At 40.0% G+C, this 18,457-nt stretch overlaps 1 protein-coding gene across 1 annotated transcript in view; it reads left to right on the plus strand.

Annotated features, from left to right (window-relative positions):
* The first annotated feature begins 17,026 nt into the window (after positions 1-17,026).
* The window catches only part of LOC106580937 (alpha-2-macroglobulin), a 42,143-nt gene continuing 40,712 nt past the window's right edge, over positions 17,027-18,457 (plus strand). The window contains exon 1 of the mRNA XM_045703673.1: positions 17,027-17,332. Coding sequence (XP_045559629.1) covers positions 17,247-17,332 — 86 coding nt within the window. The 5' untranslated portion in view covers positions 17,027-17,246. The remainder of the gene's footprint in view (positions 17,333-18,457) is intronic.

Below are 18,457 nucleotides of genomic sequence, written 5' to 3' on the forward strand. Positions count from 1 at the left end.
GGTTTATAAGGAACTATTTAGTCACACACCCGGGAGGAAGGATACAGTCTTGCAGTTGGAAGGTGTAACTTTTGTTGCAGCCTTGTTGCATCAGATACGCAGGGGATTCGCCGAATGCTGTAAGACTGTGGTCACACTATTGGTTTATCTAGACTGAACCGCTTATTGGTCTATTATGAATTGTCCAATGTTTTTATTTGTCATAGATCCAATGTTACTTTGTATACGTGTGTACAAGTAGTAAGGAGACAGAGGCCATCTATCTGCCTCTTTTAGTATTTATTATTTCCTCCATAAGACATTACCTCTTTAATAATTATAATAAGAAGGTTGCAACCTTATAACTTATAACGAATGAGCAACTTTTATTATAAATTTAATGCACTTTAGTGTCTTCAACCAGAGAAACACTTAGTAGGCTACCAGCCATTAATTTCATCTCAACTAAAATGGTCAAACTTCTATAAAAAAATCTTATTTCCATATTCTGTTAATAGAAATTAGTATAATAATAATTCCAAAGGGCCATATGGTTAGAAGGACAAAAGGACACACAGGAGGACAAATCGGCTTACACTTGACTTTATCTCTCGTTAGTACAACAGTTACACCACTCTCTGTCTGGAGTTGCTATGCATTTTCCTCACTGAGAAACCCAAAGCTGATTGAAGCAGCCATGTCTTCTTCCTGTTGCTATAGTAATAGGGAACACTGCCCCCCTTTTGAAATGTTTTTTTTTTGTTGGCATGTCTGTTGCCAAGGGTTTAAAATAATCCCCTTACCTCTGTGCTTACAATGTTCTTGTTATTGCACTCGTTGCAGCTTTTGTGCATATTTAACCTCTCAATTCTTTGCATTTGTAATATGCGTGTCATGAAGTTCATGAAAATGTCCTGCAGTCGTCTGACCCTCTCTACATCTATCCTTTCCCGACGTGTGTAATCTAACCTGCAACCTCTATTCTATTCTAATATATATATTTATATATATATATATACTGGCCCTACGCTCTAACCACTAGAAATATGATCAATGGAATATATATATATATATATATATATATATATATATATATATATATATATATATATATATATATATATATATATATATATATATATATATTTCTAGTGGTTAGAGCGTAGGGCCAGTTACCGAAAGGTTGCTGGATCAAATCCCAGAGCTGACAAGGTAAAAATCTATCGTTCTGCCCCTGAACAAGGCAGATGTTCAGGGACAGGCCCGGTAAGCCTTCATTGTAAATAAGAATTTGTTCTTAACTGACTTGCCTAGTTAAATAAAGGTTGCATTTAAAAAAATTCTAATATATGCAGTGCATTCGGAAAGTATTTAGACCCATTGACTTTTTCCACATTTTGTTATGTTACAGAATTGTTTAAATGAATGTTTTCCTCATAAATCTGCACACAATACCCCATAATGACAAAGCGAAAACAGGTTTTTAGAAATGTTATTAAAATTGATTAAATTATTATTTTTGCTTAGGTGCATCCTGTTTCCATTGATCATCCTTTCTACAACTTGACTGGGGTTCACCTGAGGTAAATTCATTTGATTGGACATGATTTGGAAAGGTACACACCTGTCTATATAAGGTCCCACAGTTGACAGTACACGTCAGAGCAAAAACCAAGCCATGAGGTCGAAGGAATAGTCCGTAGAGCTCTGAGACAGGATTGTGCCGAGGCACAGATCTGGGGAAGGGTACCAAATGATTTCTGCAGCATTGAAGGACCCCAAGAACCCAGTGGCCTCGATCATTCTTATATGGAAGAAGTTTGGAACCACCGAGACTCTTCCTAGAGCTGGCCGCCCGGCCAAACTGAGCAATCAGGGGGAGAAGGGCGTTGGTCAGGGAGGTGATCAAGAACCCGATGGTCACTCTGACAGAGCTCCAGAGTTCCTTTGTGGAGATGGGAGAACCTTCCAGAAGGACAACCATCTCTGCAGCACTCCACCAATTAGGCCTTTATGGTAGAGTGGCAAGACGAAAGCCACTCCTCAGTAAAAGGCACATGGAGTTTGCCAAATGACACCTAAAGGACTATCAAACCATGAGAAACAAGATTCTCTGGTCTGGTGAAACCAAGATTGAACTTTTTGGCCTGAAAGTCAAGCGTCACGTCTGGAGGAAACCAGGCACCGCTAATCACCTGGTCAATACCATCCCTACAGTGACGCATGGTGCTGGCCGCATCATGCTGTGGGGATGTTTTTCAGCAGCAGGGACTGGGAGACTGGTCAGGATCGAGGGAAAGATGAATGGAGCAAAGTACAGAGAGATCCTTGATGAAAACCTGCTCCAGACCGTTCAGGACCTCAGACTGGGGCAAAGTTCACCTTCCAACAGGACAACCACCCTAAGCACACAGCCAAGATACCACAGGAGTGGCTTCGGGACAGGTCCTTGAGTGACCCAGGCAGAGTCAGGAGTTGAATCGGATCTCTCTCTGGAGAGACCTGAAAATAGCTGTGCAGCGACGCTCCCCATCCAACCTGACAGAGCTTGAGAGGATCTGCAGAGAACAATGGGAGAAACTCCCCAAATACAGGTGTGCCAAGCTTGTAGCATCATATCCAAAAGGACTCGTGGCCATAATCGCTGCCAAAGGTGCATCAACAAAGTACTGAGTAAAGGGTCTCAATACTTATGTAGATGTGATATTCCGTTATTTACATTTTTTTATAAATTTGAAAAGAAATCTAAAAAAACGTTTTTGCTTTGTCATTATGGAGTATTGTGCGTAGATTGATGAGGGAAAAAACAATTGAATCCATTTTAGAATATGTAACAAAATGTGGAAAAAGTGAAGGGGTCTGAATACTTTCCGAATGCACTGTATGCGTTCATTTGCCACATATCATCTCGTATGCCATACCTATATAATTTTATGCTATATATTCTTCATTTTATATGTACATTTAATTTATTGAAAATAATACAAATCATATTTTCTGCTGCAAAAGCATTGCCCCTTTTTGAGCATTATTGCCTTCCATCATTCTGCAACTACTGTACAAGAAGCTCTGAGAGATCTGACCCTGCAGCATATAGAGAAACGCTTTCAAAGGAAGGCTTGCACTTCGCAAGTATGGCACATTGGTAACAGTTACAGCATAGTTTCATCACCAGCTCCCTGCAAATCCTGCTTACATTAACTTTTCACAGGGATTGGTAACATGGGAAGCAACACTACAGGTTACTGCCAATGCAGGGACACTTTTGATACCTTTAATCCACCCTCCCTCCCACACTACTTGTGTTTAAGATGTAATTGTAGCGATTTAAGCCTGTATTATAATAAACAACATAATTGCTTCCTTTACTTTCTGTATGTATATTTTGTCAAAATCATCCTTTACCAAAATGAATTTGTATAGAATAATCCTGAAAAATAAAATCAGAGGCAAATATACAAAGATATGACCTTTAATTTGATGAAACCTTCTTCTTGAAAGTAAATCATCCCTGAGGAAGCTTGGTAGAAATAGGGAGAAAGAGGGAGTGTCATCCTGTCATCTTATCATGCGGATAGTGTGCTGCATTGTCAAATGTGGTTCAATCACGAGCTGGAACTAACAACTTTTGTAAGTCTGTATGACATTGAGAAGAATAAATCATCTCTTTGTTGAATTAATACAAATGGTCATACAAAAATCCTTTGAATCATATTGACCTTGAGTCTGAATATCAATTTACCATAACATATTTTACCCTGACATGGACGGTAAAAAGTAGATTTTTTTTAATTGTTCACTGGGCCAAAAGCATCACTTTAGGATATTGTATTTTCAATTGGTTTAACAGTATTTCATACATGCTGAGCTTATATCCTGTACACAAAAGGTGAACGATTGTGGGGGAACAAAGTGCAGTGTTCTGGAAAGTCTGGTTTGATATGCTTTAGGATATGGTTTGAACTTGAGCAGGAAGAGTGAATTAGAGGCTAAAGACAATTTTTTGCATGTATTTTAAGGCAAGGCTTCTTAGATTCTCATTACATTTCATTTCCGTTGTCATTTAATTTCATTAATCATACCTGTGACATTTTGTTCACCTTCATCTTAAGCTCTCTCAAAGTCACCTCCAGTCAGTAACTGATCGTGGCTCAGATTGGGGAGGTAGCTAGTATCCAATGCACCACAGCCCTGACTATGAGCTGACCAGGACCAGGAGAGCTAAGGCAGCAGACCACAAAATAACTGTAAGTTGCTCTGGATAAGAGCTTCTCCTAAATTACTAAAATGTCAAATGTAAATCTAAACTATTTCTTCCAGGGCCCATAGACTCTGGTCAAAAGTCATGCATTATTTAGTGAATAGGGTACAATTTGGGATGCAACTACTGTATTGTCTGTCACGTAAAAAATGACAAGCATGTCTGTGAGAGCCAAGACAATTAATACATCAACAGGATCTGGGTGGAAGACGGTAGGATGAGGGAGGAGGGAGACACTATCCTCTACCTTCACAACACCAGCCTCTGGGATGACAACAGTATTAATGCTTCGTTGTTATGGAGCCCTATTAAAAGCAGTCACTATGGGAAGATCACTGAAGAAGAGCTAAGAAACGACCAAATCCTAGACAGTAGTATTTCAAAGGGAGGACATAAGGGTTACAGTTATATGTTCAGATAATGTTACTGGATTACTGAATCTTATTTGAATGCTGCATAACAATATGGGTTGGAATAGAGAACAATCCAGTGATTTCAAGCTATTGTAGTTTTATCACAGAACGCAGAAGAATAATAAGCCTTGTCTTTGATCTTAGAGCCAAAGGGAACAAGTGTTTTACAGTGTTCAAATAATGTTCTTATCTCTCCCTCAGCACCTTACTTACTCCCACCCGACAGTCTATTGTGAATCTCACCCTGAGAATATTTGTGGAGTGCTAGTCCACCAGTGGCTATCCTGAGGGATTATAGATACTGGATACTGGATAGGAAACTCAGAGTGGGTAGGACACAGCAACAGGGACGCTCCCGAACAGCAGTACTGCCATGATCAGTCGCTCCTCCCATGACAACAGGGGCCTTTTGAACCTCAGCAGCAGTCTGAGTCTATAGGGAACTAACAGGCAGCAGCAGCCAGCTGCTCTCCTGTGTCATCCACAACCACAGGCTTAATCAGTCCCTCATCGACAGGCCAGACACGACAAAGCTCCCCAGTACCCTCACACAGGTGCCTCCGTACGTCTTCTGTATACTAAAATGAGATGATGTGTGCACCGATGAACATTCGGTGTCAAAATGCGTCAATGGGCATTTGTTTTTGTTACTCTGATCTTTAACATTTTGATGACGATGTAGCAGATTCAACTCAATACAGTTGAGTTGTAAGATCAGGATCACTTCAGAAGGAGCCTCAAGAAAAATATAGAGTAGACTTGTCTTGGCCTCATGAGGTGATTCAGATACTGCAATACAATGCCCATGAATTAGATATTGATCAGTATTAGATATTGACCAGAAATAACTATTATTCCGAATTACATCGTTTAAATATATTCATCTATCAAGTACGCAATGATTACTCAGAATGAGCCCATCCCAAAAATACCAGGGGTTCTTGATATGCTACTGTGCTTGAGTCTGCTGCCCTCTTCTGTTACTTGTTGTAGATGACTGTGAAACTGACACAACTTCATTACATTCAGGAGATCCTCAAGTACCACTTCTCTCACTTTTGTTCTGTTGAGAAGGAACAAATGATTGTCCAGCAACAACAATTAAGAGCACACATACAACACACACATGCTGAATCTTGTCTGTGTGTGTGTGTACGTGTGTGTACGTGTGTGTACGTGCGTGTGTTTGTTTGTGTGGTGCATGTGTGCGTGTGCGCGTGTGTATGTACAGTGCATTCAGAAAGTATTCAGACCCCTTAACATTTTCCACATTTTGTTACGTTACAGCCTTATTCTAAAATGGATATAATAAAATAAATTGTCAGCAATCTACACACAATACCCCATAATGACAAAGTGAAAACAGGTTTTTAGAAATGTTTGCAAATGTATTAAAAGTAAAAAACAGAAATACCTTATTTACATAAGTATTCAGACCCTTTGCTGTGAGACTCGAAATTGAGCTCAGGTGCATCTTGTTTCCATTGATCATCCTTCAGATGTTTCTACAACTTGATTGGAGTCCACCTGTGGTAAATTCATTTGATTAGACATGATTTGGAAAGGCACACACCTGTCTATTGTGGTGGATGAATCAGAATTAGTTGGGTAACATAGATAATTAAGATGTTTTATTTGTATAATATGCTTATGTGAGATACTTGTCATATGTGAATGTATTATTAAACAATGGAAGAGATGGCGTGATTAATGGGGAACCAATTATTTGTCTCCACAATGTCTGTGCGCAAGTCACTCCCCTCAGTGAGCTTGTCCAGGAGTGGGATCAAGAGGGGGTTTACTTGAGATGGGAGTATCTAGAGTTGACAATTGATATATGCCATTGGATGAGAAGGTGTTTTTGTACTATGAAGTACCAGGAATGAGATTAGAACCTCGTCATTAGGGACCAAACTGAACGATAATTAATAGCGAATGTTATATGGCTAAGGGATACTCCTTTCTAAAGTATAAGGTCCCTTTGTGAACAGTTCCTAAGATCTGTTGTTCGTCATGTACGTTGAGAGGGGTGGGTCTTGGGTATAAAAGATCTTTGTACTTTTGTGTAATCACTTTTCAATGGCATCATTGAAGGTCAAGTGCTTTTGCAAAAGCATCTTAATTATTAAAGATGTAGTTTTAAGTATAACTGACTTGTGTGTGAAGATTGTAACTCTCCTCATTTGGTAATGCAGAAATTAGCCACCATACTATATAAGGTCCCACAGTTGACAGTGCATGTCAAAGCAAAAACCAAGCCATGAGGTCGAAGGAATTGTCCGAGCTCCGAGACATGATTGTGTTGAGGCACAGATCTGGGGAAGGGAACCAAAACAAGAATCCAATGGTTACTCTGAAAGAGCTCTAGAGTTCCTCTGTGGAGATGGGAGAACCTTCCAGAAGGTCAACCATCTCTGCAGCACTCCACCAATGAGGCCTTTATGGTAGAGTGGCAAGACGGAAGACACTCCTCAGTAAAAGGCACACGACACCCCGCTTGGAGTTTGCCAAAAGGCACCAAAAGACTCTCAGACCATGAGAAACAAGATTCTCTGGTCTGATGAAACCAAGATTGAACTCTTTGGCCTGAATGCCAAGTGTCACATCTGGAGGAAACCAGACACCGCTCATCACCTGGCCAATACCATTCCTACGGTGACACATGGTGGTGGTAGCATCATGCTGTGGGGATGTTTTTCAGCAGCAGGGACTGGGAGACTAGTCAGGATTGAGGCAAAGATGAACAGAGCAAAGTACAGAGAGATCCTTGATGAAAACCTGCTCCAGAGCGCTCGGGAGCTCAGACTGGTACAAAGGTTCACCTTCCAACAGGACATTGACCCTAAGCACACAGCCAAGACAATGCAGGAGTGGCTTGGGGACAGGTCTCTGAATGTTTTTGTGGCCCAGCCGGAGCCCAGACTTGAACCTGATCGAACATCTCTGGAGAGACCTGAAAATAGCTGTGCAGCCACACTCCCCATCCAACCTGACAGAGCTTGAGAGGATCTGCAGAAAATGATGGGAGAAACTCTCCAAATACAGTTGTGCGAAGCTTGTAGCGTCATACCAAAGAAGACTTGAGGCCGTAATCACTGCCAAAGATGCCTCAACAAAGTACTGGTCCCGTTTGGCTCAATTGGTAGAGCATGGTGTTTGCATTGCCAGGGTTGTGGGTTTGATTCCCACGGGGGACAAGTACAGAGAAAAAATATATATGAAATGTATGCGTTCTCTGGATAAGAGCGTCTGCTAAATGACTAAAATGTACTGAGTAAAGGGTCTGAATACTTATGTAAATGTGATATATATTTTTTTTTTATATACATTTGCTAAAATGTCTTAAAACCTGTTTTTGCTTTGTCATTATGGGGTATTGTGTGCAGATTGATGAGGGAATTTAAAAATATATATATTTTAGAATAAGGCTGTAACGTAACAAAATAACCTGAAAAAAGTCAAGGGTTCTGAATACTTTCTGAATGCACTGTACAGTATGTATGTGTGTGTGTCCCTGCGTGTGCATCTTCAATGCAGATTGTGGTGTTGTGCTTCACAAGTCTGTAGGAGCTGGGCGTCAAGCCAACAACAACTCTAAGGGTCTCAAAGTGTTCTCTTCTCCAGCCACATCAAGGGTTATTACTGGACAGGGAAATAGGAACAAATCTGTAACACAATTGGTAAATGTCTTCTCACCGAAAGAAAAATCATTTGTATACTGGTTCATATTTGATACAGACAGTAGGATGTCTTGAGAAATGTTCATAGCCCTAGAACTGTGTAGTAATATCCTGTCCTATCAGACCAAGAGAATGTAGGAGCATGCAGCCTCTTCGGGAGAGGCTTTTCGATATTCGTTGCTAAATTCCTCTGATAACCTCCCAATGTCTGACTAAGTGCTTCTGTCTCTGCTTCTGTCTCTCTTCTCAAACCATAAGACCACTCTAGATTTATTACATATTCATATTATTAGTGTGCTCGCTGAAGGCAAGACCACACAAGATTTCTTACATACTCATTAATGTGCTTGCTGAAGGCAAGATCACACAAGATGTCTTACATTGTTGTATTATCAATGTGCTTTCTGAAGGCAATATCACTCTAGAGTTCTTACGTAGTCTTATTATTATTATATGATTTCTTTAGCCCGCTCTAGAGCGTAAACAATTAAAGCTATGAATATGAAACCAACTTTAAAACATACCGACGGCACCAACTTAGATTAAAAAATATATATATAATTGAGAGCATTTCAACTTTTTGAACAACAACAATCTTTTTTATGATCTCCAATGCATTTTAATGGCAATAAAGGGAGTCATACAGTGCATTCACACTAGGAAGCGGCATCGAACGGTGAAACATCGTAAGTCATTCACTTCAATGGAAGGAAAGCCAGAGTAGTGGAGTTGGCGGGGGGACCGTTGAGAGAGGCGAGCATGAGTGAAGGAGCTGAACAGGGTGGGACTAACGTTGGGGAAAGCTGAACTTTATTAAAATCCTCTGCAATATGGGGATGCGAGTGACCGATCGAAGCTCATGATCGCTTCCAACCCCTACTGGATTGGCTGACAAAGGCTGTTAAGTATTAGCACTACCTAGCTTGCTTGCTAGCTTGTTAGCACCCACATGAAGGCGAGGCTAGCGTGGCTAGGTGAATGCCACTTCTATAGTGTAAATGATCTGATAGAGTTCAAGGGTAAAAAAAATAATAATCTAGACCTATCTCCTCTTTCACTGTGCAAACTATCAACTCCAAGATTTTATACAGCTTTTTGATACTATATCAACTTTTTGAAATGTAACCATTTTAACATGTGTTTGATAAGAACCAAATAAAATAAAATAACATTTTATTTGTCACATGCGCCGGTGTAGACTTTACCGTGAAATGCTTGCTTTACCATGAAACGCAGAGTAAAAAAAATTGAATAGTAACACAAGAGGAATAAAATAAAATACACAAGAATGGAGGTATATACGCATGGTACCAGATCAATGTGCAGAGGAACAAGGTATTTGAGGTAGGTACAGTATGTACATGAAGGCAGGGTAAAGTGACTAGGCAACAGGATAGATAACAATAAGACCATAGGAATTGCTCCTTGGCCAATTAAGCTACAACACATCTGACTGGCTGACTTACTGCAAATTGATAAATTATGTGACAAAATTCAACATGAAGCCAAGATCAATTATTTAAAGAATAATGGAAAAATAAATTGAGTACTTTAAATGGAATTATGGGCATAAAGACAAATTCAATTCCATCTTTCATCGAATCAGATGGCTTATTCATCACAAAACCATTTAATATTGCCAATTATTTGAATGATTACTTCATTGGCAAAGTGGGCAAACTTAGGCAGGAAATGCCCACAATGAAGAGTGAGCCATCGTATTCATACATAAAAAAACTAATAATGAAAGAAAAGCATTGCAAGTTTGAATTTTGTAAAGTTAGTGTGGGAGAGGTGGAAAAATTATTGTTATCGATTAATAATGACAAACCTCCTGGCATTGACAACTTAGATGGAAAGCTACTGACGATGGTAGCTGACTTCATAGCCACTCCTATCGGTCATATCTTTAATCAGAGCCTAGAGGAAAGTCTTTGTTCTCAGGCCTGGAGGGAACCCAAAGTAATTCCACTACCCAAGAGTGGTAAAGCGGCTTTTACTGGTTCTAACAGTAAGCTTGCTGCCAGCTCTTAGCAAACTGTTGGAAAAAAATGGTGTTTGACCAAATACAATGCTATTCCTCTGTAAACAAATTAACAACAGACTTCCAGCATGCCTATAGAAAAGGGCACTCAACATGTACTGGACTGACACAAGTGACTGATGATTGGTTGAAAGAAATTGATAATAAGAAGATTGTGGGAGCTGTACTGATAGATTTTCTGTTGATTTTCTGTTTAGACATTTCTGCGTTCTATGTTTGTGCTTTTCTAATAACTGTTCATGCAAGTGATTGATTGAACAAACCCTCGCTATCAGTATCTGCAATTTGGCAGTATGTCCAGACCCTTGTTTTGAGAACAAAATATATCTCAGTTTCAAGGTCTCAGCTTAGAGAAGAAGCCTCGTGAGGTATTGGTCTGTCACATGCATGACCCAGTATTGGTCGGTCACATGAATGAAGCAAACGTTAATTATGAATTAATTATGAATAAGCTAAATTATGCAAATATGACTTGGCTGCAGCATATAAGAGAACTAACAGGACTGCCCCGTGAGAGCTCCTGACATACATTCAATATGGTGCATCAAGTTTGTTCTAACCTCTCCAGTTAACTGATAATAAACAATGATTCATTTAAGATTGACTTTGAGTGTCCCTGTGTAAGAATTTCCACAACAATATTATTGACCATAACCTGTTGTTGAAAAAACGTGTGTTATGGCTTTTCAACCTATGCCATATCGTGGATTCAGAGCTATCTATCCAATATAACTCAAAGGGTTTTTTCTTTAATGGAAGCTTCTCTAATGTCAAACATATAATGTGTGGTATACCACAGGGCAGCACTCTAGGCCCTCTACTCTTTTCTATTTATGTCACAGCTGTCTTCAAGAATGGACCAAGGCGCAGCGGGAATGTGGATACTCATAGTTTTTTAATACTCAAGTAAGGCATCCACAGGAAAAAACAATAAACAAGACAGCAACAGTTTTGCAGGCTAACTAACGCAGTGCAAAAACAACTACCCACAACCCCAAAGAAAAACACACACTACTATATAGGACTCCCAATCAAAGGCAACTCAACACACCTGCCTTCAATTGGGAGTCCAATCACCAACACAACACTTAACACACAAAAACCCTGCCACGTCCTGACCAAAACTAATACAATTGCTCCCTCTGCTGGTCAGGACGTGACAATTTATACCAATGACCTGCCACTGGCATTAAACAAAGCATGTGTGTCCATGTATGCTGATGATTCAACCATATATGCATCAGCATCCATAGCTAATGAAGTCACTGAAACCCTTAACAAATGGGTGGCCAGTAACAAACTGGTCCTGAACATCTCTAAAACTAAGAGCATTGTATTTGGTACAAATCATTCCCTAAATTCTAGACTTCAGCTCAATCTGGTAATGAATGGTGTGGCTGTTGAACAAGTTGAGGAGACTAAATTACTTGGCGTTACCTTAGATTATAAACTGTCATGGTCAAAAAATATAGATTCAATGGTTGTAAAGATGGGGAGAGGTCTGTCCGTAATAAAGAGATGTTCTGCTTTTTTGACACCACACTCCAAAAAGCAAGTTCTGCAGGCTCTAGTTTTGTCTTATCTTGATTATTGTCCAGTCGTGTGGTCGAGTGCTGAAAGGAAAGACCTAGTTAAGCTGCAGCTGGCCCAGAACAGAGCGGCACGTCTTGCTCTTCATTGTAATTAGAGGGCTGATATAAATACTATGCATGCCAGTCTCCCTTGGCTAAGAGTTGAGGAGAGACTGACTGCAACACTTCTTTTTATAAGAAACATTCATGTGTTGTAAATCCCAAATTGTTTGCATAGCCAATTTACACACAGCTCTGACACAAACACTTACCCCACCAGACATGCCACCAGGGGTCTTTTCACAGTCCCCAAATCCAGAACAAATTCAAGAAGGTGTACAGTATTATATAGAGCCATTGATGCATGGAACTCTGTTCCATCTCATATTTCTCAAATAAACAGCAAACATAGTTTCAATAAACAGATAAAGCAACACCTCATGGCACAACCCTGCTCCCCTATTTGATCTAGATAGTTTGTGTATTTATAGATATGTAGTCTATGTGTGCTTTTTTTTTAAATTATGCAGTTCTGTCCTTGAGCTGTTCTTGTCTATTAATGTCATGTTTATTATGTTTATGTTTATTATGTCATGTTTCATGTTTTGTGTGGACCCCAGGAAGAGTACAACAGCTAATGGGGATCCTAATAAAATACCAAATACCAAACTTCAAATTCTCTAAAACCTTTATAAATTATAAAAAAAATGTGTTGCATAAATTAGCACAAGAATTTATGGATTAAATTCCAGCCATAAGAACACATTTGTAGACATTTTGAATGTTACTGCTCTTTTACCATTTCAGCTACAAACATCAAAACAACTTTAACATTTTCTAAAGTTATATATTATATTTGTTTAAATTTGTACAAATTTGCATAAAATAACGCACCAAAAGTAATAGTAACTCTCTAGCCATTCTAGCTAGACACCAAACCAACTTTCACATGTTCAGGTTATCCTATCCTATCAAGCAATCAATCGATCAAACTTTCCATCTATCTCTAGTTTTTCAACTATAACCATTTAAAAATTGTATTTAAAATTTGCATACTGCTCCAACAGATCAACAAATGATGCAATCTCTATTGCACTCCACACTGTAATTTCCCGCCTTAACAAAAGGAACACATACCTGAGAATGCTGGTTGTCGACTACCGCTCAGAATTCAACACCGTCGTGCCCTCAAAGCTCATCACTAAGGACTCTGGGATTAAATACCTCTCTCTGTAACTGGATCCTGGACTTCCAGACGGGCCGCCCCAGGTGGTAAGGGTAGGCAACAACACATGTGTCACGTTGACCCTCAACACGGGGGCCCCTCACGTGTGTGTTCTTCATCCCCTCCTGTACTTCCTGTTCACCCACGACTGCGTGGACACGCATGACTCCAACAACTTCATTAAGTTTTCCGACAACACAATGGTGGTAGGCCTGGACACCGCCAACGATCAAACAACCTATAAGGAGAAGGCCAGGACAACAACCTCTCCCTCAAAGTGAGCAATCAATGTGAGCAAGACAAGGGAGCTGATCGACAGGGCTGTAGTGGAGCAGGTCGAGCTCTCCAAGTACCTTGGTGTCCACATCACTAACAAACCATCATGGTCCAAACACACTAAGACAGTCGTGAAGGGGGCACGACAACGCCTATTCAGGAGGCTAAAAATATTTGGCATGGGTCCTCAGATTCTCTAATTGTTCAACAGCTTCACCATCGAGAGCATGCTGACTGGTTGCATCACTGCTTGGTATGGCAACTGCTGAGCATCCCAACGAAAGGCGCTACAGAGGGTAGTGCGTATGGCCCAGTACATCACTGGGGCCAAGCGCCCTGCCATCCAGGACCTCTATACAAGGCGGTGTCAAAGGAAGGCCCTAAAAATTGTTGAAGACTTCAGCCATCCAAGTCAAAGACTGTTCTCTCTGCTTTCGCAAGGCAAGCAGTACCGGAGCGTCAAGTCTAGGTCCAAAAGGCACCTTAACAGCTTCTAACCCCAAGCCATAACACTGCTAAATAGTTAATGAAATGGCTACCTGGATTTTTGGCATTGACTCCCTTTTTTACGCTGATGTTACTCACTGTTTATTATCTATGCATAGTCACTTTACCCCTACCTATTTGTACATATTACCTCAATTACCTCGACTAACCTGTACCCCTCCCCTGCACATTGACTTGGTACCGTACCCCCTGTATACGGCCTCATTATTGTTATTTTAATGTGTTACTTTTGGGGGGGGGGTTGCAAAACTGAGTTTAAATGTATTTGGGTAAGGTTTATGTAAACTTCCGACTACAACTGTATATCATTAATCATCATCCCCATATGCCATTGTTTAATAATCACAGTCTCCTCTTGGGTGGCTAGACATATTTTCTAGCTTGGAGTGAGAAGGGAATTCATACTCTCTCTGACATTGTGGACAGTTTTAACTTAACTGTGTTTCCAGAATTGAAAAAGCAATGCGATCTTCCTGGTTCTTCCTTTTTCTTGTATATACTGCTTCGTTCTACCCTAAGTGCTTATGGAGTACCTTGGATTCAGATATAGTATCTCATCCAATCCAAAAAATAATGACAGCAAGGGTAAGTCTCCAAATTATATTTTTACTCAAACCGACTTCTTACATCAGCTGATATCTCAAAGTGCTGTACAGAAACCCAGCCTAAAATCCCAAACAGCAAGCAATGCATTGGAACAAAGATATACCAGCAGTAGATATTAACTGGAGTACTGTCTGGTCTAACATTTCATTCTCATCAAGAAACCCAAATCACCAAATGACCAACTACAATTTTGCCAACATGAGTTATCCAAACCCCAAAGAAGGATTTGGTTTGTTGGCAAAATTGGACAACATTAACATATGGACTACAACACTTGACAGCTTAAAACCACTTATTTGATATATGTACTCAAATAAGCAGGTCTTGTGGGTGGGAAGGGGATGGGGGATACATTTGTATCTGTGTAATGTATGTTGATTTGTGTCTTTCTGTCTTTTCAACTAAATAATTATAAATACTTGATTAAAACAAATATTCAAATGAACATAAATCAGCATATAATAACCCACCAACAACAATAGCAATTATTGAACCGTTCAAGCTAGAGAAACAAACTTTCACAAGTTAAGGATATTTTACATTTACATTTTAGTCATTTAGCAGACGCTCTTATCCAGAGCGACTTACAAATTGGTGCATTCACCTTATAATATCCAGTGGAACAACCACTTTACAATAGTGCATCTAAATCTTTTAAGGGGGGGTTAGAAGGATTACATTATCCTATCCCAGGTATTCCTTGAAGAGGTGGGGTTTCAGGTGTCTCCGGAAGGTGGTGATTGACTCCGCTGTCCTGGCGTCGTGAGGGAGCTTGTTCCACCATTCGGGTGCCAGAGCAGCGAACAGTTTTGACTGGGCTGAGCGGGAACTGTGCTTCCTCAGAGGTAGGGAGGCGAGCAGGCCAGAGGTGGATGAACGGAGTGCCCTTGTTTGGGTGTAGGGCCTGATCAGAGCCTGAAGGTACGGAGGTGCCGTTCCCCTCACAGCTCCGTAGGCAAGCACCATGGTCTTGTAGCGGATATCCAATCAATCAATCAGTTCTCCCATCTATCTACTTTTTTAACTATAACCAGTCACTACCATTGCTACTGCAGGGACTATCACTACTATAACTTATTTCACAACCATAATTACTTTAAGACAATCAAGCAAGCAAGCACACCACATTTTCTTCAGCAAATTTACTTTTCTAGATATTATTATTTTTCCTTCTGTTGGAACCTCTAGCGCAAAAAAAATAAGAGCTACTGAGACCAAAACAATTTTAAAATGTGCTGACTGACAGTCTCCAGGTTGCTTGAAAAAAATGTTTTGATACTACTTATACGTTTCACACTACAAACACATTTGCATGAATCCCAATGCATTTCAATGACCATCAACTTTAATGGGAAAATTTTGGGTCGCGACTAGTCTTCCCCCATTTAAACTAGAAATGCCATTCAAACTTTAAAATGTGCAGACCGGCCTGGAATAGGTTGCTTTTACAGCTTTATGATAATATTTATACTTTTTATACGCCTATGTAGATATTCCATAAAAAACTGCAGTTTCCAGCTACAATAGTCATTTACAACAATAACAATGTCTACACTGTATTTCTGATCAATTTGATGTTATTTTAATGGACAAAAAATGTGCTTTTTTTCAAAAACAAGGACATTTCTAAGTGACCCCAAACTTTTGAATGGTAGTGTAGGTTTTTACTACCATTCATACTTTATAAACGATAAAGCTTGTTTTATCCCCATTCATTTTAATGGTGGAATGCAGGCTTCAACATATTTACATTTACATTTACATTTAAGTCATTTAGCAGACGCTCTTATCCAGAGCGACTTACAAATTGGTGCATTCACCTTATGATATCCAGTGGAACAACCACTTTACAATAGTGCATCTAAATCTTTTAAGGGGGGGGGTTAGAAGGATTACTTTATCCTATCCTAGGTATTCCTTAAAGAGGTGGGGTTTCAGGTGTCTCCGGAAGGTGGTGATTGACTCCGCTGTCCTGGCGTCGTGAGGGAGCATGTTCCACCATTGGGGTGCCAGAGCAGCGAACAGTTTTGACTGGGCTGAGCGGGAACTGTGCTTCCTCAGAGGTAGGGGGGCCAGCAGGCCAGAGGTGGATGAACGCAGTGCCCTTGTTTGGGTGTAGGGCCTGATCAGAGCCTGAAGGTATGGAGGTGCCGTTCCCTTCACAGCTCCGTAGGCAATCACCATTGCTCACTATACATGTCTGCTCGGTTCAGGGCATTTCTTTGGGGATATTTTTTTTCTTTTTTTCTACACAACTCAGTCAAGTTTAATCTCACACAATGTAAATAAATAAAATAAAAAACAGATATTTTTATTTCCTTTTTGACCCATATTCAAAAGTGTTACACAAGCAAGAGACGTCATTCTCGAGAGGGGGCGTTCATGCATTAACCGTTTGGATTCTCGAGGGAGAGGGGCGTTCCTCCAGATGCAGGAATGCCCCGAAATACGTGCTGCAGTTGCACACTATTAGGGAAAAAACAGCCTGAAGTAGTTTGGTTGTCATTCTGACAATCCCATTGGTCGGGGAGGCTGCGGTGTTCCGAACAATTTTTAAGGGAGTGACACAAGAGGGTGAATTTGGGTATAAACAGCATCGTCTGTGCAACTTTCCTGACAATCTGGACGAGGGAAGGGAGCATTTCGAAGTGCGGAGGAAGGAACACAGGCTGTGTAACACAACTATGGCCAGGAATCTCAACTTACTTTGCCTTGTATTTATCAAATCAGTGATTTTACAAACTGCGACATCGAGCACTTTCAATGAATCGTAAGTATGCTACAAAACATTTGATGCAGTAGAAACACGTAGAGTATTTTCGGCATTTCATTGAGGGATTAAACTCACATAATGCCTGGCTGCATACCAAAGTCTTCAATCAAATGGAGGAATGCATTATTCTCCGTATTCTGCAGGCAATGCACCTGCAGATGTAGGCTAGCCCACTGAGTAATATAATGATTTTAGTTATAAACATAATATTGCATATAAAAATATAATCGTTTTATATGCTTACTGCACTGCTATAGCTGAATATCTGCTTGCAATTGTCTCCATTTGTGAATAATAATACATTAAAGATAGAAGTGGTAAGGCCACAGGACAACACTATTATACATCATGAAAAATATAATTCTCTCTCTTTCTCTCTGCGCGTGAGGGGCTTATATATTTGAGACATGCTGGCAAATAGACCTGGAGATTTTTGGGTTACAAATCCAATTTCTGATAGTCCTGAAAGATGTTGACAGACACAGACCCCATATTAGTGTGCTTTCCTCCAATGTCCATCTGTACAATCATCCCCAAAAGGGGCGTCATGCACCCCCAAACTCTGAGGGGATGGTAGGGGGGTGGTCCATAGGGGGTTTAGTAATCCCCCTGTCCCGAAGTTGAATTTCAAGGTATTTTTCCTGCAATCTAGAGCCATAATCTTTACTCTTAATTCTATGTCAACAATGTAGTTTCACTTTTTTGTTTGTTGCATATCTAAGCATACCTCTTGAGCTGTCAGTATCCTCCTGACTGGTGTTTTTTTTTTTTTTTTTATAAAAAAAAATTTAAGCAGCAATCTGCAGTTGAAACGATAACAAAGCGTTTCCCCGCCCCTGTTTCGGTTAAAAGCTGATGGATGGGGCTGGAGAAATGAACCACTACCAAATTTATAGACAGAGCTATGAATGCAAAGACTGACCATCCATTATATCAAAATTATAGTTTTAACGATGTTTTTAGGCTATATAGTGTTCATTTACATTTTACTTTGTTTACAAACATTTGAGTAAAACATCCTGTAAGATGGCGCCGGAGAAGAATGCTGACGTTTTACGTGTTCCTATGCAATTGTGTTTTTTTGTTAGTTTCTTTGTGTCGTTTGTAATAAAAAAAATTACT

The sequence above is a fragment of the Salmo salar genome, chromosome ssa20, assembly GCF_905237065.1.
Source record: "Salmo salar chromosome ssa20, Ssal_v3.1, whole genome shotgun sequence".
Lineage (NCBI taxonomy): Eukaryota > Metazoa > Chordata > Actinopteri > Salmoniformes > Salmonidae > Salmo > Salmo salar.